At 53.1% G+C, this 25605-nt stretch overlaps 1 protein-coding gene across 8 annotated transcripts in view; it reads right to left on the reverse strand.

The window, feature by feature from the left end:
- The window catches only part of ACSL6 (acyl-CoA synthetase long chain family member 6), a 65724-nt gene extending 40346 nt beyond the window's left edge, over nucleotides 1-25378 (reverse strand). For 4 of the 8 annotated variants that reach the window (XM_045058681.1, XM_023254930.2, XM_045058680.1 and 1 more), the window contains exons 1-9: nucleotides 25222-25378; nucleotides 7951-8171; nucleotides 5743-5857; nucleotides 4766-4830; nucleotides 4400-4501; nucleotides 3790-3889; nucleotides 3058-3236; nucleotides 2029-2061; nucleotides 471-522 (exon numbers count right to left, since the gene is read on the reverse strand). In XM_045058681.1, coding sequence (XP_044914616.1) covers nucleotides 471-522; nucleotides 2029-2061; nucleotides 3058-3236; nucleotides 3790-3889; nucleotides 4400-4501; nucleotides 4766-4830; nucleotides 5743-5857; nucleotides 7951-8171; nucleotides 25222-25270 — 916 coding nt within the window. In that variant the 5' untranslated portion in view covers nucleotides 25271-25378. Of the gene's footprint in view, nucleotides 1-470; nucleotides 523-2028; nucleotides 2062-3057; nucleotides 3237-3789; nucleotides 3890-4399; nucleotides 4502-4765; nucleotides 4831-5742; nucleotides 5858-7950; nucleotides 8172-13660; nucleotides 13796-15911; nucleotides 16059-16163; nucleotides 16281-23089; nucleotides 23172-25221 lie in introns of those variants that run through there. The other 4 variants (XM_011281973.4, XM_023254938.2, XM_023254935.2 and 1 more) reach the window with 4 other exon arrangements.
- Nucleotides 25379-25605: the final 227 nt, after the last annotated feature.

The raw sequence follows: 25605 nt of genomic DNA on the forward strand, positions 1-25605 counted from the left end.
CTATCACAGGGAGAGGCTGGGGAGGAGGTGGCAGCAAGCCTAGGTGACTGGCTCCTAGCCACCAGCAAGTGGTAGAAGTGGAACCCAAATCAAGACTTTCAGACACCAAACCCCACACTTTATCTGTGGTCCCTGACACAAAGGCCAAGTCAGGGCAGGAAGGAGAGTGGTGAGAGCTGCTTCTCAGCAAGGGATGATGTGACTCAGCTACCCAGCCCTCCTCTGGCCCCAGCTCTAGGAAATGGCCAGCCCCCACCCTGGACCTCGCAGTCCACACTATCCATGTCCCACCACCCATGCTGCCTCCTGCTGGGCACTGGGAGCCCATGGTCTGGAATCAGGCATGGGACAAGGCTCAGCCCATGCCTCAGAGGTCAGGGGGGCACCAGAGACCCCTGCAGTCACACCACCAAGGCTGCCAGAGAAGGTTGCAGGTAGCCCCGGCTGGTGATCTGGGTGCCTCAGCTCACCTGTTGTGCCGCTTGTGAAACACACAATGGAGAGGTCACTGGGCTTCGGGGGCTGCAGAGTTGAGAAGAAGTGTATGTTAAGAGGACCCAGAGTGGCCAGCCAGGGCCCGAGACCCCTGGAATTCTCAACCATCCAGCCTCTCTGTGCACCCCACCCGCCACGAGTGGGTATAGAGTCGTGTGCCTGCCCCTGCCTGCAGCCGTCAGAAAGGTGGGCTGGCAGGTCCTCAGGAAAGAGGCTGAGGAAACTTGATGGGGGCTTGGACATCCATCTGTCACACTAATTTCTCACCTGGTCCTGCTGCCTCCCCAGCTTGAATCTGAGATGGGATTGGACTACAGTGGTCACATCTAGGCCTCTAACAAAGACCTCACCTTCTCGGTGGAGAAGTTCCATCCTGCCTTCCCACTTTCTCCCAAATGTCTGAGGTTAGGCCTGGGAACAGAATGTGTGGCCCAGGAACTGAGATTCCCACTATGTCACCAAGACTTCTCTGTATCAGACCCTGGCCCTGGCCCAGGGCACAGAGTCCTGGGGTTACCAGGAGGAGCCTATCACGTCCGCTTGTATGCAGAAGAGATGACATGAGTTGGGACTGAGGGACAAGCAAGATCTCTCCAGACAAAGGGAAGATGGGTTCTGGAAGAGGAACTAGTCTGGCTACTGGTGGAGGCATGGAGGCAAGGGTGTGCCAAGAGGTTGGAAAATGGTGCTCCGAGGCTGGGGTATGGTATGAGGGAGGTGGGCATACACCAGGGCTGCCCATGAAGGGCTGATCTGCATATGAGAAAGCTCAGGGGCAGGTAAGAAGAGTGGGAAGGGCTGAGCTGGAGGGAAGACTGGAGGCAAGAGGCCTCGTAAGCAACCTTAAAACTCCCACACGGCTCTCCCAGGAACAGTGACCGTCACTGGTGACTTGACCCCAGGAAGTATCACTCGGGGGTAACACACAGAAAAGTTCACGGGGCGCCTGGGTGGCTCAGTCAGGTCCAACTTCGGCTCACATCATGATCTTATGGTCCGTGGGTTTGAGCCCTGTGTTGGGCTCTGTGCTGACAGCTCAGAGCCTGGAGCCTGCTTTGGATTCTGTGGCTCCCTCTCTCTCTGCCCCTGTCCCGCTTGTGCCCTGTCTCTCAAAAATGAATAAAAGTTAAAAAATTTTAAAAAGAAAAATTCAAACAAGGGTACTTGGCCCCGGGGTTCACTTCTAATTCTGTTGCTTCTCCTGTTCACCCCATCCTTGTAGAGTTCACTACCTACAAGGGGAAAAAATAAGCCTTCCCAAAGAAAAGGCCTCTGGAGAACCAAGGGTAGTGAGGAATGGCTGCCCTTTTTTCTCCATCTTAAACGTCTGACTCCTGTTCGTCCCTCTCTACACCCTCACCTACACAAGTCCTGGTTCCCTGAGTGGGTATTTCCAAAGCTGCTCACAGCAATGGCTTATTAACACAGGGGTGCTTCTCTGACCCCCTAGCAAGGCCCCGTGCATAGTGAGCATGGTCTGTGAGGATAAGCCCCGCACACCATCAATAAAGACCTGCTGACAGATGAGCTTACCACAGGGACATGATGATTCCGTTGGCCACACTCCTGGAAGAGAAAACCATGATTTTTAAAATGCTCAAAAGTTCTGATTGATCAAAACAAGTGAATAAACAAAAAATCAAAATAAGCTTGGCATGGTGGAGAAACCACCTCCTGCCTATGTGGAGAAACCACCTGAGTGGCCTCTTCTTATATGCACGTCCAGGCCTAAGCCACCCCACACATTACAGACAGGGGCCTGAGGCCCAGGGAGAGGTTAGACACTGTGCACGTGCACAACGGGGGAGACAGCTTGAGGTGTCTATCGGGACACATGCTCAGGACAGAATGGCTAGGTGGCCTACACTTCCAGATAAATGGTCAAGGCTAGAGGGGCAGATGGGGGGTTGTCAGCATAAATGTGGCCCCCAAACCATGGACGGGTACAACTGCCCAGGTATTACAAGTATAGTTGGTGACAGACAGGCAGGTAGGAGAACACCTGGAGAGCTCAGGGGCCTACATCCAGAAAGGGATGGTGGGGGTGAGCTGCTACTGAGGCGGGCGTGAGGCCCTGGGGACCAGGATGTCCTGTGTCACTCTAGCAGGCCACAAGCTGCTGACCTCTGGGGAGGTCATGCACAGAAAAACTGGTTCTGCTGGCTGTTGGGAGTTTGGGACACACTGAAGGAACCTCTCAAAGACTCCTGGACCTCATGTCTGTAGTATTGAAGCTCACACAGGCTGATGGCTAGCTGAAAACATGGAGGCTCCAGAGGCTATGTAAGTAACTCTGGGGCAGGCTGGCACTACCATATACCTATTGGTGCCTGTGTTATTCAATGTGCCAGCCAACTGAGTCTGTCACCTAGAGGATGCCTATAGGCACCAACCTCACCACCTGCCACCAGCCCTTGTAAAAGCCTGCCCTATCTCAGCCCTGACACACCCTGATGGCCCAAGACGTCCACCCCGGGGCATGAGAGGGGCAGATAACCAGCAGTCCTGGCTCAGCAGCCAACCAGCTATGGCCCAGTAAACAGCCCAGAAGCAGACACTCACCTCCACGGCCTGCATGGACTTAATGACCACCCCACACTCCTGCCCTCGGTCTTTCAGAGCTTCCTCGAATGGTTCCATGACAATGATGAGCTTCAGCCCTGGAGTCTCCTTCCTCTCCACATGTTCTAGCAGAAGCACAGCCTTCTGAGGTTTATCCACAACCACGGTGCTGATGTCAGCTGAAGGGACCATTAGGAAAAGTCAGGCTGTGTGAGCACAGGCTGTGACTGTGGGTAGCATGTGCTAGGCAGCAGAGCCATGGGCTGTGTGTGCCAAAGCTTGTGTGTAAATAAATGCAGAAGAGAGGCCATGTAGGCTATGTGTTGTACACAGAGGAAAGTGCATGGAGCTTAGGAGAAACAAGGGCAAGAGGCCAAGGAATGTCCTGGAGCAGATTCCAAGCATTCCTTTGCTCCAGGCTCAGGATCCATAATCTCAGGTCTGCTTGAGGTTATTTGCCACCACCACCCCGCTTCCCCCGCATCTGCCCTGAGCTGAAAAGTAAGCCTCAGAGAGTTGGAAGCCTGTGTGGAGGCTGCTGCAGAGGCTCCTTCACGGTAGCCAGGCCCTGTGGAAAGTCCAACTGGGGAAAGCCAACTCAACGGCCAGATTGGAAAATGTTCTTTGAGAATGGAAGCAAAGTGCTTACTAGTATCAGACAATTAGCGTAAGCTAAGAGGCTGGGGTCCAGGGGCTGGCTGCCAGTGCCAAGAGGAGGCAGTGGTGACTCACCTGTGTTGATAATGTAGCGGATAGCACCAGGGCCCAGGGTGTCATATAGTGGGATCACCACCATAGAATACGTGTAGCAGGCAAGCTCTGCGATGATCCACTGTGGAGACACACAGGTGCGGGGTTGGGGGAGCACAGAGCAGATAGGAGGGCTGTACTGCTCTTATGCCCAGGCAACCAGGGTACTTGTTCTGGGTCTTCCTGAGAAGGTTCTGTTCTGGCCCTCTCCACGTTGCAAGGAATCCATGAGGTTAACTGGTTGCACCTGCTTCCCCACAGCTTTCTAGAGCACGCATGCCCCAGGGAATTTGGGGCCTCCAAATAGCCCAAAGCCTATTTCTAGGCCTTGTGGCCTTCTTCCCTGGGTCTTTCTTCCCCCATGGCTCAGGAAACACCTGTTTGTGGGGCTAGGTGGGGTGTAGATGGAGCTTGGCTGAGATGTCCACTCCTGATTAGGGGCAAAGTCAAAGGAGTCGGTGGTGGCATGGAACAAGTACATCCATGTTGTCTCTTGTCCTAGGCCCTACACGCAGTTTGACCAGGGCTGTTGTATGGTACCCAACCCCCTACTCTACTGAAACCTCTAAAACCAATCAAGGCAGATGCTTACCTCTGGTCGATTTTGTGCAAAAACACCAACAAACTGATCTGTACATGCTTTACAATTGTGTTGCAGAAGTCCGGACCCTAGATATTCAGCCCTGTCGGCCACCTGCACATGGACATGGGGAAGTGATGGAAAGCAAGGACTTTTAGCAGGGGAGGGAGATTCCCAGGTAAGGATTCCTACAGGTCTGAGACCTCCCTAAGACCCTACCCAGGTCGGCTGGAAGTCCTCTGAAGTTGCTGCTGGGAGTCTGGCAAACAGGCCATGCAAGGAAACAATGACCCTCTGAGACCCTGCAGGGTACCCACAAGCCCCACAATGCCAGGTCTACATGGGTCGACAGGGTGGGGCCTGTCCTCTATCACTCACCTCCTGGTAGGACAGCCACTGATAAGGTTGCTTGGGCTTCCTGAAGCCAAGACAGGGTCCATTCCCTGCAGAGAGATAAGCAGGCCTTGTGCCAGGGAGGATGGTAGGGTGGGTGTCACCTGCATCTGCTCATCAGATAGGTGAATGGACATCCCATCCTGTGGGGTGGTCCATGGGTCAAGCGAACCGCCCCCAGCTGCCTGTCTAACCTGCTGAAGCTGAAGGAGGCCTAAAGCACACAAGCATGACATGTCCTCAAGGATCAGGGAGGCCCTGGAATAAGGACTAACACAGTGCCAGTTCCCACCATGACCTGTGTGATGTAGCCTCAAGGGGACACAAAGACGTGGGGACTATGAGGCAGAGATGGAGAGTTGCCTCTCTGTGACCACTTCCTTTTGACCCATACACCCAGACATCCCAGAGGCTCAGGCTCTGAACCATGCCAGCCAGAGGCCTGGCAGTTTGAGGCTTAGCAGGGGCTGCCCATGGGAGATATAAAATAAGGGCTAAGGAGTGCCTAGGTGGCTCAGTTGGTTAAGCGTCTGACTTCAGCTCAGGTCATGATCTTGGGGTTCATGGGTTTGAGTCCTGCATCGGGCTCTGTGCTGATAGCTTGGAGCCTGGAGCCTACTTCAGAATCTGTATCTCCCTCTCTTTGCCCCTCCCTGGCCCACATTTTCTCTCTCTCACTTTCTCAAAAATAAATAAACATTAAAAAAATTTTTTTTTAACTATGAGCTAAGAGATGGTTTAAGGTCAGGCAGTGCTAAGGGCTAGAACAAAGCTGAGGTCAGCCCTTCGGCCGCATAATGCAGTTACTTCCCTGAGTGGGAGGAGTGCCAGGAGTTGCTTTTCTCCTCTGAACCTGGCAACCACTCACCTGCCACGCTCCTGGTTCCCTGCTTGTCGGCTCACACCTTTGCACCTGCTCAACCCTTGGCAGGGCTCCTCCAGACCCTCACAGCCCCTCTCACCTGAGATGCTAAGCCCACGGCGGAACACCTCGTACATGGTCCTGGCATCATCATAATAGTGGGTGAGCAGCTGAGGGCCATCTCCAATCACAGATCGCCGGGCCCCGCCACTGTCCTACGAGCCAAGCACAGGCCAGGGAAGCTGGCTGAGGCAGGCATACGCATCAGGGGAGAGCACCAGTATGCAGCAGGCTGTACACGGCGTGGATGCACACCAGGGCCACACAGTTGGGACTGGGACATGCTCTGTGTGCACTCACACACATGGCCTACACACACCTGGACGGTACACACACAACCTCTACACACACTCACACACATATGGCTGGTATGCGCTTGACCTATATGCAGCTACACTCAAACACAGTTGGCTCACATACACAGGCCCAGTACACTGGTCTCCCATACATGCACACAGCACCTAAACACTGCGTGAGCACACACAAAATGTCCATAATTTCAGTGACTGTTCAAATATACCTATGGTTCATTCATACAATGGAATGGTGAGTGTTGGCTAGAGTCAGGCTACCCTCTGGCATCAGGATCAGCCTGGAAAGGTGGCCTTCATCCCATCATCTGTTGCTGCTGTACCCCTAGGTTAAGAAAAATTTGGGTGCCATCCATCATTCACATAATAGCGTGAATTAATTTGAATACTGGCTAAAGGTGCCTGTCCAGGAACACTCCTGCCCATGCCACATGACCCTTCTACGGCACGAATTCACCCTGTGTCTGCTTACTACTAAAAACAAAAAATAAATCTATGCTGCTCCCTCCAGGATCCTGGCCCATGGGCCTTTGTCCTTGCTGGCCTCTCAAAGTAAGTAATAATTAAAATTACCAAATAGTCTGGTGCTTTCTCTGTGTCACCTTACCAAATCCTTACCACAACTCAGGAAGCAGATACTCCTTTTATTACTCACCTGACAGTTAAGGACATTGAGGCTCAGAGAGTTAAGAAACTGCCAAGAACCATACAGCTAGTAAGAGGTATAGCCAGCCCTTCAGGGCTCCTGTATACCAAATGCCATACTGGTAATGACTCTGCTAGCCTGTTGGTAGCCCTTCTCCGCTGTCCAGCCAAACCCACCAGGTACAAGATCACATACTCACATCTTTGCACACATCATGCCTTCTGCTGGAAAAGTGCCCTGAACATCCCCATCCTATCTAGACCTGCACCCTCTCCTACTGGGCAAAACTCTGCTATGCTCATGGTTGCCAAGATCAAGAGCAAAAAAGGCAGGATGTTGAACTGTATATGCAGCATGATAGCTTTTAAAAAGAGGGGCAAATATCTATTCGCTCACAGATGATCATTACTAGGTTTCCCTGGGGAAGAAAAGGTGGAAGCTCTTCAGTCTATGACCTTTTTCCCTTTTGAAGTGTGAATATATTATCTATTCAAAATGAATAAAATTTAAGGAAAAGATAATTTTTAAAAAGGCAAAATAGGGGCCCCTGGGTACCTCAGTCAGTTAAGTGTCCGGTTAGTGATTTCGGCTCACGTCATGAACTCCCAGTTCACAGGATCGAGCCCCGCATGGGGCTCTGTGCTAAGAGTGCAGAGCCTGCTTGGATTCTCTCTCCCCCTCTCTCTGCCCCTCCCCACTCTCTCTCTCTCTTTCAAAATAAATGAATAAACTTAAAAAAAAAGGCAAAATAAATGTCACAAGCTTAAGAAAGAAACAAATCTCACTAGTCCTTCTAGATTTAGCCTGGAATACCCTTGTCCAGGCTGGGCCACTCCACCTTTCCTCCCCTTGGTGACCTTCTCTGTGAGTCCATGTGCTCTGGGAGGACAGGGGCACGGGTGGGCTCAGTTCAGAGTCCCAGCTCCAGACCATGGCTGGGCACAGAGAGACTCTGGGAGGGAATTTACCTGGCAGCTCCTTGAGAACACTAGATTTTCTACTGAGGCACCAGTGAGCCAAGTCTTCCCACCCAAGAGACAGGCAAACTAGAGGCCTGGTGCAAGGCCATGATTGGGCTCTGCCCAGGGTTCAATTCCTGGGAGAGGCAGAGGAGCATCTAGCAGGAGACGCTGCTCAAGGCTACTGGGGGGCTTAGTGGTTCACTGCTTGGGGAAACCAAGATTCTCTGCACCATTTTAGGTAAAACCGGCTATAAGCTTGGCTTCTACCTTCAAGATACCTGTCCTCTGCCCACTCCTTTCCACGGCCCAGCCACTTGCACATTGCTCACCTCCACTTCCTCTGACTGCATCAGGAGGTTGCATGGTGGTTGTAAGGCCTTTGGCCGGTGAGTGAACCAGTAGGCGAGGATGGCAGCCAGAGCACCCATACTCACAAGGGTGGTGGCTGAGAGGCTGCGGAAAAACTGGCCCAAGTCGCCCAGCTCGGGCAGCCGCAGCAACCTCAGTATCTCTTGTGTCTGCATCTTCTCCAGAAGCGAGAGGATGAACTCTGTAGGAAACAAGAGGTAGGTGAGAGAGGAGAGCTGATGGCAGGCTAGGGAGGAGTCTGGTTCTGTCCTTCCATCTGTCTTGGATCACAAGTGACAAAATGACCTTGGCCAGGCCCTGGCCAAATACAGTAGGGCAGGCCCTGGGTTGGTTGGGGTGTACAGTCTTCTTGTGCAACACAGTGTATCCCTAGACAGGCCTGTCCAGGTGACAGGCCAGATCCCTTAGCGGTCACACTTGACAGTCAGACATCCGGCCCGGTTTTCCTGAGAACCATATGCTCAAGCCCTAGGCCATGGATGACAGATGCTTCCCTATCTTCCAGGAGCCAGGGAATGCTCTGAAAGCTCTGGAATTAATGCCTCCTGAGCCCCAGGGTTTGGGTGCTCTGCCTCTCCTCTGTGTTCATATTATTGTGCTTCTCTTTGCTGCTGGAGTATGAAAAGCACAGTGACCAGAATGAGTCGGTGAAGGAGTACAGGTTCTTCCCAGTCTACCTCAAAGTTCCCAGCACCAGGCCCTGATCCTGAGGGAGACAGAGAAAGGAAAGGGAGCAGAGCCCACGGACCCACTCTTACAGGTGCCTCTGGTCCTCATGACATGAGGGCAATCATCTCTCTGGCAAGGGTCCAGTGAGTGACACAGCAGGGCTTCCCCAGGTCTACATCCTCATCATACCATAGGCTCTTCTTGAAGAAAAGTTGGAGCCACAGTCTTGCCAGGGCCAGAGGTGATGCTGGGGCCAACTTTGTGAGGAACAGCAAAGTTACCAAGAGCAGCCAGGGTGGGATCCAGGTACTGCTCCCTGGCCCCAGACTGCTGACCACTATGCACTACAACTCTGCATGGCCACTGACCAAGCACCAAGAGACACAGCTGACCCCACCATTAACTGGGCCCTGGGCCGTCCCCCCTGGGACCCAATCAGCTCATGTCCAGAGGACACAGAAATGGCATAGGGGAACTGATGGGAAGGGAAAGGAACCAAGGCTCAGAGAGAAAGGGCTCAGCAAAGTGCTGTGTGCACTTCTAGGGGTAACCAGCACTCCTTGTGATGTCACATAAAGTGGTCAGGACTCCATACTTGCCCACCACAGTCCAAGTGGCGACAGTGGGCTGATGAGGGCATAGAGAGGATGCCCTGGGGTGGACAGTGGAAGTGTTGCTGTGAGAAATACTATTAACTAAGTTTGGTTCAAAGAGAGCAGGTCTCAGGAGCTGCCACATTCTCCTGATGGCCACTAAATGAAGCAATGATGGCAGGGCAGACATATGGCCAGTTGGGCTAAGGGTCTTCACTTCACCCAGGACTGAGAGAGGCAGTGAGGATGGACCAGGCATTGGATGCTTTTATCTTCACTAGGGCATCTACAGTGTCACTGCCCAGTGGGATTTGAGGCTACAAGCACCACATAATACCTATAGGTCTGCCAACCTAATGAGGGCTGGGTAAGCTCCAGGCTGCCATGCACCACTTATGGCCGCTCTCCTTATTGGCCCTTGACCTTTGGAAGCAAGACTGTGGTTTTCCTTTTTGGAAAACAGTGAGAAACCCAACAGCAGCTACTCTGCAGCCATAGGATATGAGCCAAACAGCAATTGCTTGACCCCGGAGAAAGGAGCAATCTGCTGAAATCCCAATAAATAATATTTGTACTAAATTGTAACATTACCACATCAGAGATGAGATCAGTGATGTGCAAGTCACTGCAGAGAAAGCAAGTAAATCTTGATTCAAATCCCTTCTTCTCCACTTATCAGTGACACAAGGTTGCATATAACTCACCTCTCTGGACCTCCACTTGCCCATCTTTAATATGGGGACAGTATCACAGAGGCATTTACTCATACTGTGCCTGGCATAGTTAGAGGCACGCCATGACTAAACAGATGGTTAAGGGGTATGGTTGTCAGACCAAGGAGGCAGGCCCAAGCACCGGACAGAGGTGGGTGGGCCCTGGATATGGTCCCTCAAGAGTTTATGCTCTATAGATGACACAACAGGCTGTCTGAGTGTCTGAATCCTGGGAACACTCATGAACCACCCCCAGGTTCTAGCTGCCCCCTGGAGAGCAGAGAAAGTGAGCCCCCAGCCAGCCCTCACTAAATTCCTCACTGAGTTCATCATTCTCACTGAGTTCCTGAGCTGGAAACCCAGTTTTACTGGTAGCCTCCTTGAGCTAGATCAGTTTTGAGGCCATCCCACAGGAACAAATCACTCCTGGCATATCGATCACATTATGGTTCTGCACCAGCAAAGAAGAGGCCCAGCTATGGACCCCAGTGAATTCACCAAGGAAAACCACTCTGGGGAAGACCCTGGGCAGGCAGCCAGCTAGTTTCCTTGGGACATTTACTTCCCTAAGCTGCAGATGGGGAGACCAAGTGACAGCCCTGCCTATCAGAGAAATAACTCAGTACACATAGTGGAAAATCCGGATGTGCTCATCAGCTCTTGGGGTGGGCTCGGAGCTCATTGACATTTCCTCTAATGGGCCGAACTGGTTCAATGGGCTGAGAAGCCTCTGACAAGCCTTAAGAGCTCAGCTGTATGGTCCCCCAAAATTTTAGAGAGAACCCTACAGTGCCGAGTCCTCGGCCATTGCCCATGGGCCCTGAGCTACAGCAGAACGTGGGTATCTGCAGCATTCGCTGATATCCACGGAGCACAGCCCAGAATGGCCATCCATCCATCCACCCACCCAACCCCCATTCACTCAGCAGACCCTCACATGGTCACCGCTCTCATCTAGATCAGTGCTGGACCCTGGGACAAGCCAGATGTGGGCCTGCCCTCCTCCTGGGCGACTCATGAAGGAGCGGACAGGGCTGTGCAGTGTGGTCTGGGCTGTGATTAGGCATGGGGAGCCAGAGAAGGCGCTCGGCGCAGGCATGGGGAGTCAGGACAGGCTTCTGGCAGGGAGTCATACTGATGTTGAGATGGAAAGATGAAGAGGAAAGGATGTCCTGAACAGAGGGAAGCAAACGTACAGAAGCTGGAGCTGACAGAGAGCAGAGAGCACTTAGCCAACTGAATATTCCACTCAGCAAATAAGGTCTGAGCCCAGGAAATCTTGTACAAAGGTCAATGCCACAAGTCTGAGAGGCTGGCCTCCTAGATATGCAAGTTCTCAGAAGTCACCAAAGTATCACAGGCCCCAGGAGAGGGAAGAACAGAACTTGTCTAAACTTGCTGAATTCCTGGTGTCCAGGAAGCCCTTGCCGAAGGTGGGAACACACAGACTCCACAGAAGAAGGTACTTGACATCCACGGATACAGAGGGGGCAACTAGGGAAGCCAGGATCCAGGGCCCAGACCACAGCCTCCCATACCACTACCCCATCCCTGCCAACATTGGACCATCATATCCACACCTGTGCCCTCATTTGCAGTGGGGTTGAACCCACAGGTAACCACCTCCAGACCTGCTCAGAAAGGCCCAGGCCCAGGCTTCAGGGGAAGGAGGCAGCACAAGGCCACCAGAGCCTATGAAGCGGCATCAGGCAGTCAGGCCCCTTCGCTTCTTCTTCACTGTGCACACAGTAGGGGTGGGTCCCTCAGACCGTCTTCTCCTGGCTGGGACCTTCTCTCTAGATAACCCATTTGCCTGGGGCAATGGAGGGTGGTGGAGAAAGGGCTTGGCTACCCACTCCTCCTCAGGCTCCTACTTAGGTACCCACCCTTAAGGAAGCATCTGAAGTGAATGTAGCAACTCTGGCCCTGAGGCTGGGCCTGCACCCCTCCCTGCTGGGTAGCAACCAAGGGAATCAGTGGTGCACATATCATGCTCCTAGGTTTGCTGACCTTCTCAGACATTCAGGACTGCCTGCGTATACCCTTAGATTCCCTGCAGACCTGGGAGCCACTGCAGGGCAGAGCTGCAAATCCAGGTCTTCTGAGGACATGGGCCTGAGAGCCAACCCACGCCACCAAACCCTTCGCATGGGGGCAGGGTAGAGTCAAGGCCTGGGGTCTGGTCTCATTTCATTATTTCAAAGGGCCTTGGCCTCCTCTGACCTTTACTCTCTCTCCATTAAGCTAGGGTGGGGTTTGGTGGTCCCTGGGATCCCAACAAGAACTGCCTCTTCCCATACCCCAGGAGGCTCTCCTGGTGGCAGCAGCATAGGATGTGGGATGGGGGTGGGCTGGGCAGCACCCAACGGAATCAGTGGTGCACTGTTGCCAAGTGAGTGTTTGTAAATATTCAGCTGGCAGGAGGACCGCGCCCTCGGCACAAACTAGTCTCCTCTCCCCCAACATATCCTATATCTCTTTGTCCTCTGGCACAGAACAGTTCAGGACCCCAAGTGGTGGCACAGGCTAGGGGACTGAGAGTCCCCCCCCCCTCCCTGTACCACGTTCTCCACTGATTTGGGGCACATGGAAGGTGGGTGGTGAGTGGTATAGCTGTCAAAGCCCAGGAAGGGGAAGAATAGGAGGAAAGAAACCCTGGTGGGAAGCATATTGGCACCAAGGTGGCAGGGTGGCAGGGGTAGAGCCCCAAGGCACAGTCCCTGTTGGAGATGGCCCTGAGGCCCTTGGCTCAGATCCAAGAACCCTCGGCAGACCCAGCCTCCTAACTGCAGCACTCTAGACCTTCACAAGCTACCTAGATGGCTCTGTCAGGGCCACCTCCTAAACACCTCTCAAAGCTGACTGCTCCTCTTCACCCCCACAGCTCATGGCCTGGTCCAGCTACCACTAAGTGCAGTTCAGATTCCCACACCAGTCTCCTCATAGGCATCCCTGCTTTTAACCAGTGCTTACACTGATACCAAGGTTATTTTCCTGGTATACAGATAGGACCATGTCATGCTACTACTCAAAAACCTTCTCTGGCTCCCTACCACCTTAGGACAAAAGTCCAAACTCATCACGCCAGTACTGAGGGACTTCATGACTCTCAGATTCTTTCCTCCCCTTTAAATCATTCAGGTTCTCTCTGCATCCACCCAGAGTGGGGTGGGAGTTCTTGCAATGGGGTTCTGGGTCTCTGATGGTGGGCAAGCACAAGGCAAGCCACCAGATCATTAAAGAACATCCTTAACTCTCAAAGAAAGGCTTCAAAAAGAAAATCACAACCTCTCCCAGGGCCCAGGGTCCCCAGAAAGCAATCTAGGGAGAGGGCCCAAAGGTAAGTTCTGGTGCTGCACTGACCTGGTCTGAACCTTGACTCAGACTCTTGATAGCTGTATGACCTTGGACAAGTCACTTATCCCTCTGGGCCTCTGCTCAAACAAGCCAATGGATAGACAGAGAGTGTGGTGCCAATCACACAGTAAATGAAACACTCAGTAGACAGTAGTTAGCTAACGCGGTTACTCCGTCTCTTTGCCAGCCAGAAGGGGTCAAAGATAACTTGCAAAAGTACATGCATTTATACCCTACCTTTCCAGAGGGCTCCTGGCACTGGGGAGGCGGCTGAACTGGTCCCACTAGTACCAGCCTCCCTTTATAAAGGGTATGTGGGGCTCAGGGAGAGAGCTTACCACATCTTGAGCAAGGCACAAAAGTGGCGAAGGCCCTGCCCCAAGTGTGCCCTCCTGGGGACAGCGGATGGCAACAGCCGCCTGCTCTGAGAAGCCGGGTGGTGGTGGAGGCGTTAGCAGTGGTGGCAGAGGCTCCCTGGCGGCCGTGGGAGCAGGTCTGGCAGGACCTGGGTACAGAACAGCTCTATGAGGAGCTGCTGCCCACCCCCCCTTCATCTGCACATTGGGCAGCACTGGCTCAGATCAGCTTAGAGCCAAGCAACCCGCCTTAACCCCCACTCTGCCAGGTTTCCAGAGCTCCGTTCACTGCTTCTCCCCCACCTCCACTCTGTCTTCAGTCCTGGACAGGAGTTTGCCAAATGGGTTGCTTAAGGACAAAGCCTCTTTACACATCCATCCGTGACACCGATTAGGGGCCAGAGCCTCAGCCAGGGGCTGGGGACCTGCAGCCAACGTGACTGGCAGAGGTAGTAGGAAGTAGTGGGGAGTGGGGGTGGGGATGCCAGATGTCCGGCTGAGAGAGGAGGCATCTAGAAGCCCAGGAGACTCCACCGCCAGCCCCTCCCAGGGACTGTCTCCACTCCCTGACCCCACAAGGTCACAACCTGTCTACTTGGGGAGAGGAAGGAAACTGGTCACAGTCCCAGATATAACACCTGCTCAGAGATGCTCTGGACACTCTGGACCAAGGATCAGGGTCAGGAGGTCTCTTCTGAAAGACCCTAGTCCAGCACACCAGCCCCTCCTTAATGACTGCCCTTAGAGACACTGTTTCCTGGTTTGCCAGGGACTAGCCATCCTGGAGCCAGAATCCACACCCAGGCCTGTTGGAACCAAAGCTGATCTCTGACATCTCTCAGCACCTCTGGCAGACAGACTGGGACCAGAGGTCCCACAGACTCCCAGGGCCTCACTCCTGCAAGGTTTGTCTCTGTGGGGTTGGGGGGAGGGGGTCAGGTATGGCCATTTTTCACTCCTATTTTGGTGACCAGCATGTGGCTGGGCACACAGTAGCAACATGGTGGCCCCTGCTGAAGAGTAAAAGACAAGTCCAGGCCACAGTGGCCAGCTCACCACCCTCCAGGCCCTACCCAGAACAGGTGATTCCGAGTCTGCCAAGATGGACCCAGTGTCTACCCAAATCCGACCTACCTCCTCAGCAGCAGGACAGTCCCATGCCACAGTCCAGTGCTCTGAGCTCCCTTTTAAGGGGCTGTGTGCACAACTTGCCTGGTGAGTCTAGAGTTCACAGACCTTGCAACACTTTGCCTGCGGCTGATGGAGCCTCTATTGGTCTCCCCACCACGTGGGGCAGGCCCTGAGGGGAAGTTCTTCCCGCCTCAGTAGCCCCCACCTAGAATCTGGCAGGTGCCTATCTCAGCCTGCAGGTCCCATCCTCCTCCAATCCACCTGGAAGAAGCTTTAAAATACATACACAAATGCCTGAGGACCCAAGTTCTGTTCACAAAGCTCCTACCTCATCCTTCTTAGCAGGATCCCTACGTTTCTCTAGTCATCTTCAGGGATGTTTTAAAACAAGACAAAATCTTCATTTAAATGCCTCTCAGGGCAGCTTTCAGAGCAGGAAATTCAGCGGCCATGACCAAGGTCCTGGCTGATGGAAAGCCACACAGGGTGCTGGGGACACAATCACAGCAGCAGTTCCATCCCAGGAAGTTTGTGGCCCCATCACTAGGTTAAGAAAAGCACAGATCTTACCATAACCTGTGCGGCCCTGACACGCAGACACGCAAACACAGCAGCCCACTCTTGGCCCACGTATCTACCCGGTCCTCACAGATATTCATGCCTATCTCTACTATGTGAGGCTTTCTCTCCATCTTCCTCTTGGGTTTTAATTAGAGTCACAGAACCACAGATGATTGGGGCAGAGATGGGGCCCAGGGCCTCCCCAACCGGGGAAGTGCCAGGGGAGACACACTGCACATCCCCCAAGAGGCTAGGATGCAGGTTGCTGGGTTACACAGCAACTCACCTGCCGAGCTTCCTCAGGGAGCCTGATTATAGTTCCGAAGGCTCAATTTAAGCCCTTTCGATGTGGAAAAGTCCACCTACAGTTGGCTGTGCCTGACCGCTGAGCAGGGCCACCACCTGTACCTGCTAGCCCAGACTCACCGTGAACATGCCTCCCTTTAGCAATTCATTCAGTGCGGGAAACAGCCTTCACTGCCCTCTGATACCTCCCCACCTTCCTCCCACCATGCCGGCACCTTTAAAGAATCCCACTCACCCTAAGCCCTGGTCAGGGAACATGGGCCCACATTCCTGACGACAACACCAGGAAGCCAGGCTCAAACAACACTTTCAGGAACTTAAAAATACAAATAACCTTGAGGACAGAGGAGCGAACAGAAACACAGTGTCTTTCACAAGCTCTGAGATAAACGTTGTCCTTACCACGAATCGGGCACAACTAAAATTTCAGAGCAAAGAGGGGGCATCAGAGGCTAAAACTGGCAGAAGTCCCTATGGAAATATTTACCGAGTATGATAACCAGGGCCGATGGTGTGGATGAGCCTCAGCCTCATTGCCCTTCCTTCCACACCAAGCCCTGGGACAGCAGGCAGGACTCGGGGATGCTGGTGAGGATCATGAGCACTGCACAGGCAGAGGGACACCCCCTGGCCAGGCCCCACTGTGCAGGAAGCCAAATCCTGTGGCTGCAACATGATCCTTTCCCCTCCCAGACAGTCCGTGTTAGGACTGCCAGTGTTCTGGCTTCAGGAGCAGTGATCCATTTCCGTCACCGGCCCACGCTGAGGACATACTGTGAACCCAATAGGTTCAAGCTCAGAAAGGGACCAGAGGCCACTCCTGGCAGGGCCAGGGTCTTAGGGCTCACTGCAGATGGCCGCGGCCCAGGATGTGACCTCCTCCAACGGGGGTTCTGCTAAGATAGGGTTGTGGGAACTGAGGTGGGGGGACAAGAGAGGGATTTGCTCACCTGCTTGTTCACTCAGGAGCACTCAGGGACCCTGCTCAGGAAGGAATGCACAAAAGAAGGACCTGAGGCACATCCTTAGTCAGGAATAGGGAGGAAGGTGGGAATTGGGAGCAGATGGAGAGGAGTGTTCTGAGAAGGGGATAGACTGATAAAAGTGGGTTAGTAAGTTGCAGAAACAGCCTGTAAGATTTTGAGGCTCCTAGGAAAGTGGCAGGAGTCTGGTTGCATTGAGGAAAGGGGCAGGAAGCTGAGGCTGGGAGGATAGCATTTAGCTGCAGAAGAAAAAAGACTTGGTACTTGTATATAAGCCTCATGCCTTCAGTGTCACAGCCATCAGCTAAGAGAACCCACCAGCTCCTAGTAACCTGGGGTTTTAAGATGCATAAGTGCCCCCCACCAGCCAAGCTGTACCCCTAGAACTCTGCTAAAGGGGCTGCTACTGTAGCCAGGAGCCAACAAGACTCCATTCCAACCATTCTAAGTGTCACTGTTTTTTCACAGAACAGACAATAAGCAGAGAAGAGAGAGTTTTGCCTTTGGTTAAAAGTAAATTTTCTGGAAAATTTGATAAATAGCTTAATTTTCTGGCTCCCCCATACTCTGACCAAGTTTCTCTTCAGAATGCCACAAAAAGAAACAAATCCACGTTTCACTTAGTTCAGTGGAAGGCTATGCCTGTCAGTGGGACCTTGCCATTTCCTGACTCATCCCTCTGGAGGTCAGGGTCACACAGCAGCCATCTCTCACTGCCCTAGGGCTGCAAGGTCCTGTTGTTGGCCACTGAGAGCCACTGGTGTCCACAGGGTTAATATCAGGGCTCAAGTGGCCCAGCCCTCAGCTGGGCAGGAGCATTGAGAACTCAGGCCTCCTTTTCAAGGCCAGGATGAATGGGGAATATGCAAATGCCCGCCTCCTGAGGAGTGCAGGGGAGGGCCTGGTGCTGTATCTTTCCACTCTGGGCCTGTCACATGAAAGGGTGTGTATTCCTGCGGCTGGCTCCGGGCGCCAGACTGGGGCTGTTCTCACCAGAAAACAAAAATCTCTTTCAGACCAAGCGAAAACGAGGCCCTGGCTGGTCCAGGAAGGCTGTTGGACGTTGTTCACACTGACCCACCGAGAGCAACTATCACTTGGATTCTCACTGAACCCGCCACCTTTCCAGATGGAGCCAGAGGCCTCTGTGGCCCCAGGGAAAGAAAGCACTGTGTTGGGTCAGAGTGGATGGCACCAAGAAGTAGGATTGGCTCGTTCTGAGGATCTGTTCGTTTTGCCCCCTTTCGAAAATAGAAATGGCTGGATCTAAGGTCATCCCCTTTTATTTATGAGGGAACTTTGGTAATTTTCACAGTGTTGATGATTAAACATTGAGAAAGAAAAGGGAAGAAAAATGTAATGGCAAACGAAAGAACTTGCAGTGCCCAGAAAGGACTTTTAAGAATGGAGGCCGTGTGCATCCTCTGCCCACCTCGCCAGGAACTGCTGCCACACTGCCCTCAAACTGTGGGTAGGGTCTACGGTAACCCAGAGCCCAGCGTGCGAGATCACAAGCTTCTGGGACACTCCAAGGCTTGGACTCCATCCTCAACAGAGGCCCCATGACAAGATCAGACATCAATTTTGTTCAGACTTCCAGAGGCCAGAAGAGCTGCTTTTCTGACACCTGGGGGTCACCAGGAGCTGTCCATTAACCAGAGTACAAACCTAGTACCTTATGAAGTATGAATGCTACTCAGACTCCCATTAACAGGAGACAGTGACACAGGGAGACCTCAAACACACACACGGTGGTTTAGCCTGAGAGGAAATCTAGGACAAAAACGCTTGAGGAACTGATTCAGAAGCAACAGGAGGTCTGGTGGCTGCTCTGCTGATTCCCTGCAAGCCAATGGAAACAGGCCTGGTCAGCTTCTCAGCCCAAAGAAAATGCCCATCTCTGATGAACATCCATTGCTGTTCCCTCCTCAGGTCTTTCACCTGTAAGTTGGGGCCAACAGTACCCCCATGAAGCCAAGAGGCCAGGCATGTCTGTGAGTGTTCAGGGAGCTACCCCGAGGGGAACAGGAGGTCAGAGGAAGGAGAGGAGCAGGAGGGGAAAGGACACTTCAGTACAGATGGAAAGGGTGCTTCATGGGTCTCAGCCTTCCCTGATGTCTGACCCGTGGCAAGGGATAGGGACATATGTACACACACCTCTCACCAGCCCACTGGCCAGGAAAAGGCCTGCCCTCCCTTTCTCTCCACCACTCCAAGATGAGCTAGGCTTGTGGGGAGAGACTGTAGGCAGGGTGGGGGGCTGAGTAAAGGTGAGTTGAGGGCATCTCCAAGAGAACCATGTCCAACCCATCTGCTAGAAGGCACTATTACCGTTAACACTGAAGCTCGCCAGACACTAAGCAGGGTCCTGGGGTTTAGGTGGCTTCACGCAACCTCAGCTCTAGGGGCCATAGCAGAGGGGCCAGAAGCACTGCCCTTTCCAAAGTTAAGGATTCACTGAAGGTCTGGATGGGTCCCGGTGAGTCCCCCTTCTCCGTGTTGTTAACTGCTTTCATCTCATTGGCCTCTATAGCCTCGCCATCCAGCCTCTGGCCAACTTCCCTGTCCAACCTTACTGGCAGGCCCATATTTTATCCTGCTGCCCAGTCTCTGACTGACCTCACTGTCCCTCCCAGTGCCTCTTATGCCTATTCGACAGGATCTGCAGTCACTGCCCAGAATGGTCTATAGCCAAGGCTGGGCCAGGAGTTAGTGGTCAGAAGGACACTGACTGGAGATAGTTAACCCCAGCAGCAATCCACATGCTGGAGGGTACCAAAGGGCCTTGTAGCAGGGCTGAGTCCTGGTTGGTCCCTTGGGATCCACCTCCTGTACTGGTGGGCCAGGCTGGTGTAGTGCACTGGGACTAGGGTGGGATTCCTGGTGTTGGTTAGTGGGCTTGGTCCCAGAGCTGCCTGTTTGACCTGGGCCTGCCTGTCCTCTCTCTTTCCTCCAATAATCATCAATCACTGGGTCTGTTCCTAGCCCCAAAAGGTGTCATTCCAGATTTGCTTGTCCCAGGGTCTGAAAACAGAGATGCTGATTGTTCCCTCACTGGTACTATCCTGGCCTGGCTTCTTGCTCTAAAGCCCCAGAAGACACCTATCTCAGAATGCAGGCCTGAATGGGCAGATGGCAAATCAGAAGCCAGCACCCCCCTCCCCCACAACTATTCTCCATAGACAACCCCAGCCAAACACCTGAACTAGCTGTCAGGAAAGGAAAGATGTTCCTGGGAAGAGCAAGTAGGTAGGTACAGGTGGGACTTTTTGGGATCTAAAAATCCTTCGGGCTCTGAGATTACAGGTTAGGTCTCAGAACAGATAGCTCAGTTTGGTTCAGAATTTGTCCCAACCCACTTCCCATCTTTCCATTTCTGCCTATCACGGACCCCAAGCCTCACATGAATCAAAAGCCACAAAAAGGAACAAGGTCTGGGAATGACTACACCCACCATGAGCTCCCAGAGCATCCAAGCCTTGGTGGGAGACCAGCCTGGGCATCCTGAAGGACACTCCAAGGGCCCAAAGTAGCATTCCTGAAGCCCAATGGGTGGCTAGTGATGATTCTGGCCATGCCAATGCAGGAAATGGGGCCATCACACCAGACCATCAAGTGAGCTGAGGACCCTGATTAGGGCCTCCTGTCTGCTCTAGTTGGTCAGAGCTCCCACCCTACTGGAGCTCTAAGGAAACAAAATACCTCACCCTTAGAGAAGAATATCTTCCAGAAAACCAATCACCTGCAGGTATGGGTGTGGTCCTTCCCTCCTTCCTTTAGCAAAAACTTTTGGATCACCTCCTTCTGTTCTGGGTTCTTAGCACTAACGGTTCCCCCGTGAAGGCTGACCTGTCCTGCCTGCGAGGAGTTCATGCCTGCTTTCCCCTACTGTTTCTACCACACTGGCATCATCCCCAGTTGGCACCTAGTAAAAGCACACACAAGATCTATTATTTGCTAATTGATTTGTGGTAAGAGAATGGCTTATAAAACACATCATTATTAAATTATTCTCATGGAATTCTTCATATTACTCATTTATGCAGTAAACAACAGCTCACACTGTGCCTGGCCCCAGACTGGGGCACAGAGAGAAGAAACTCTGGCCCTGCCCTCTAGGAGATCATACTATAGGAGGCCCAAAACTGCAGCTCAGTGGGAGAGGTGCCACTAGCCACGGCTTGTAGATGTGCAGGGGTAGTGTCACCTTGGCCACCCACATGTCCAGTTTGGGCTATGTTTCCTTGAAGCAGCCACTGTACAGAACAAAGCCCAGGATGCCTGGCTTGGTATTCCAGGGCCTGCAGAACCCAGCCCTGATGACCTCACTCGCCAAGCCGAGTTTGGCCACAGTCACTCCTATGACCAGTCTTTCCTCAGACTAGTCCTTCTGCTTGGAATGCCTTGTTTCCCTACTCCCTTTCTGCACATCAGAACCCTGCACCTGCTTTAAGGAAGGCCTAGCTTGAATTAACATTTAAAGGGCCCTTTCCTATGTGCCAGCCCCTGCTCTCAGCACTTGATGTCTGTCCTCTCTTCAAACCCTCCCCCTTCCAAGGACCACTCCCTTACTTGTGCCCACGGACAAGTCTGCTGGAGGGCTCATGCCCTGGCTGCTCAGGTCTGATGGTTCCTCCCTGGACTGGAAGTCTGAGGGTATGGTCTGGCTCATAGCTCTTAGGAGTTGCTTCACCCCTGAACCTCCCTGAGTCTCACTGCGTCATTTTTTAAATGGGGATAACAGCACGACAGTGTTGTGGGGAAGATTAAAGGAAAGGTTAGGGAATTGTAGAACACAGGGCTTGACACATGGTAGGTGCTCAGGGAAACAGCAGTCAAATCAGCACGTTTGCAACAACACTTCCCCCCATAAAAACAACCCCCTCCCACATTCCATAAATATGTGAGTGCCTACTATGTGCCACGCTAATCACATGGCTAATTACAAAGTGCAGCTTGTGTTATACAAATGCCTATAATTTTTGCTTCTTTTTGCAAACAAGCCAGAGCCTCATGCTCACTTATTCTGCTTGATGTATGTATGGAATAGTCCTGGGTCCCATCTGGGCCTGAAGCTGAGCCAAAGTCAGCCTTCTGAAGGTCAATCTAAGGGCCCTTGTAATCACATGGGACAGGAAACCAGCCAGAGCTGAAAGGCCCAGTTCTGCCGCCCTCTGGTGTTGGTGTGCTGTCACTGGTATGACTCTTGTATCCTACCACAGGCTGGGGAGGATAAGGTGCTGAGGTGAGAATTCTCCTACAGAGCAGTGCATCATGTGTAAATCCAAATTTTCTTTTGTGAGGCATGCCCTCAGCTGTTCTGCCTGGAGCCCCACAATATTTACAGGTCCTAAGTGCCTTCTTGGGCCCCCTATAATGGCCCCAGATCTCTTATCAGTCCTCTATACTACTGGGAGCCTGGAATCAGTGGGGGAAGATTTGATGGGGTTGAACTGAGCCAAGCTGTGCAAGCCTGCACCTTCCTTGGACACTTACAGCCAGATGGCTGCCACACCAGTCTCTGCCACCAGAGCCAGCCCTCATTCCCCACGGCCACAGCTGAGGCTTCCTACTTTCCCCTCCAGGAGCCCAGCCTCAACCTGAGCCACATCTAATCTCATCCAAACCATCAACAGCCTCTCTGCACCCTACCAGCCTCCATTCTCCCCCTGCTGGCACAGCCTGGCCAGTGCACCTGAACAGGGAGCTTCTCTACAGGCTAAAGAAACCTCCTTTCCTCCAGAATCTCCAGCTATCCAGACTCCATCTTCCTCCCACAATCTAGACCCCCTAGGCACAAGGCTCTGAAGACCCACTCCTCTATAATTCTTCTTGCACATCTTTGCTGACCTGATGTTCTCTACCTGCCTCTGACAAACACCCTTCTATGCCACAGAAGCCTATTAAGATGTCACCAATGGTCAGGCACATGGTTGAGCAGAATAGACCTTGTCTATTCTGACATGGTGCTGCATCAACCTAGAGGAAGGGACACCCTTTCAGAAATTCATCCACTAAGTGGGGTACCTCTTTCTGCTTTGCCCAGTGGTGCCGGATGGCCAGGCAGAAATGGCAATCCATTGCTCCCACAGTCCTGAGAACTCATGACACTGAAAGCAATGAGGTTTTCCCAGGCCAGGCACAGCATCTGACTCAAGCTGGATCTATTTTATTTGTTTCCTTGTTTACTACTCAACACACAGGTGGGACCTGGGCTGGCCCAGGACTCAGTACTGGCCTCTCCAGTGCGGAATAGGAAAGATGCAGCTCTTGCTCTCCTAGGGCTCAGAGAACAAGGCTGCCTCCCCCAGATGGAAAGTTCTTCCTCCAGGTGTCTTCCTCCTACCTTTTCACATTATCTCCTCCCTGCAGCCCCTTGTAGGCAGTCCTTGTCTCCTTAGAGCCAGAATGGGTGGCAAAAAGCACATACCTCTACTAAAGAGTGACATCAGCTTGAGGGTCCTCTCCTCTTTCTAGCTGAGCCAAAGGGATCTGACAGCTTCCTAGGAACCCTGGAGATCACAAGGCCGAATGTATTGTCAGTCTTAGCCTAGGAGTTTCCTCTCTCCCCACAGAAAAGCTGGGGACTAGGCAAAGTACCAAGCACGGTGGACACATGATCTGGGAGTACCCTAACATGATTGTGGGATGCTCCATCCAGTGATCACTACTTAGTCACTCACTCTGGTGCCAAATATGGCATCTTTGAGGAATTTCCTGTTTTGCATTGAGGAGCTTGCCCTGTATGGAAGCAGCTGCCACCTGTACCAAGAGTCACCTTCCCTGACCACTCCAGGGCCTCTGAACAGTCATTCAGAGAGGCATGTGACCACTTTGGGAAATACTCCACAATGATGCAGGACAGAAGATCAGTTTGAGTCAATGTCTGCTGAACCCCAATTTCAGACAAGGACCCAACACTGTAAGGGGCTTTTTCTCAAAGGCTGCTGATTACTCCCAACACATGTGGCCCTGTAGTCTCCAGATATCTTCTTGCAGCTGCAGGAGACCAAGGTTCCATGGCTTGGTGAGGGCCTACTAAGGGTAAAGCAAAGGGTCCTGGCACTAGGGAAAGGCTTGGAGACCATCACTCAGTAAATGGTGGCTGTCGCTATCACCATCATCATCCTCATCATTATTTTGGTAACTCCTGCCCCTGACCCGTGAGTCCAGCTCCGGCTCCGACCTTGCCTGCTAGATGAGCACATCAGGCCCAGAGTGGCCCTGCATGGCCTGTCCTCAGACACCAACAGACAGAAGGAGCTTAGGGAGCTGAAGGGATTAGAGAGGCCTCACTCACTCCCCGGCTCAGGGGAAGTGTCCCCGTGGCCCAACTGAGGGCAATGGGGGGGGGGGGTCGGTGATCACCTGGCCCACCAACCAAGTTTCAGGCCTTATACCACCATGCACTTAGCAATGATTGATCGATTAAAGCCTCACATCAAATCCCACTCTGCCAGATATTATCCATGTGACACTGGGCAAGTCAATTACCTCTGAGCCTCAGTTAGAAAGGGAAAGTGCCACCAAACTCCTTGTATTTGCTGTGAATATTAAATAGTACATGTAAAGTTTCAGGTAAGGATTTCAAAACGGTTGGATTCCCCTTCTTTGGCTCAAAAAGAACCTTATGACCTCTGAAGCTGCAGTTTGAATGTGAATTAACATTCACGGAGTATTCACTTTAGACTAGGTCCCTTTTAAGGCCAGTTTAAGTTTCAAACACTTCACATACCTTATCAGGCTTAAATCTGCACATGGGCAGTCCGATGTGGAGACCCTTTAGTGGTATTATACCCTGGAGGAACCTAACGCTCTCAGAGGGGACTGGCTGGTGCAGGCAGCAGAACTGGTGGATGAACGGGCCTGTGGTGAGACCCCAGGTGTGTGTAGGGGGGTGAGGGGAGTGCTGGGCAGGGATTCACAGGGGGTCCTTACTGCTTCCTAAGAGAATGTAGGGGCGAGGAGCTCACTCCTGTGAGGGGGAGGGGAAAGGCCCAGGAGCAGTGGGGACACAAGCAGTGGGTAGAGCTGAGGAATCAGGTAAACACCTCCGTTACAGAAATCTAGTTAAGATTTCTGGCTCAAGGGTGGGCAGTGAGGGGTCTTGAGGAGACCCCTGACCACGATCAGAAGCCCCAGGACAGTGCTGGTTATGTCGCTGACTTGCGGCAAAACGTCAGGCACCAACAACCTCTGTTTCTGGACACTAGGGATGGGCAAGGATGCCCTACGTGTCCCTTGCGGTACGAGTGGGCTCGGCCTAGTCTTGATCACCGGTGGTGCTCCCTTAAGGGGAGAGGATGCGAGAACCCGAGGGAGGCTGTTGTGATGTCCTGAGAGCCAGGTCCCTCATTTCCGAACAACCAGCTGCTTCCCAAACCCCGACCCAGAGCCCGCCAGAATTTGGGGGTGGGGAGACGACCTGGGAGGCCAGGGTGGCAAGAAAGACTTGAAGGGACTGCTCAGAGGCCGAGACTGGGAGCTCACCTCCACCCGGAGCCAAGACCCTACAGCGCGCGGGGGATGGGGGTCTGGGACGAGGACAGAATGGGGACTTACCCGCGAATAGCCAGAGGGAGCCCCCGGAGACGAGGAAGAAGGTCAGCATGTCGATCAGCGGGGCCCGGCCTGGCCCTGCACGGCCTCCTCGGCCGCAGCCCCGCAGCCCCGCAGCCCCAGCAGTCGCCTCGCTGCCGCCGTCGCCGCCGCCGCCGGGTATTTTTAGCCCCCGCCCCCCGGCTCCGCAGCGCCCCCCCTCTCCGCGCCGCTGCGGAGTCTTGGCGGGAGGGGGAGGGCGCGGCGCGCGCTCGGCACCGGAGCCCCCCAGGCCGCCTTGCAACCTGCCCAGTCCCTGGCGCCCCCAGCGCTCAGAGCCTCTTCGGAACCGCCGAGGCCCGGGAGGGGGAGGGGCTGGCCGCAGCGCCAACCAGCCCTCTGCGCCCC

The sequence above is a fragment of the Felis catus genome, chromosome A1, assembly GCF_018350175.1.
Source record: "Felis catus isolate Fca126 chromosome A1, F.catus_Fca126_mat1.0, whole genome shotgun sequence".
Lineage (NCBI taxonomy): Eukaryota > Metazoa > Chordata > Mammalia > Carnivora > Felidae > Felis > Felis catus.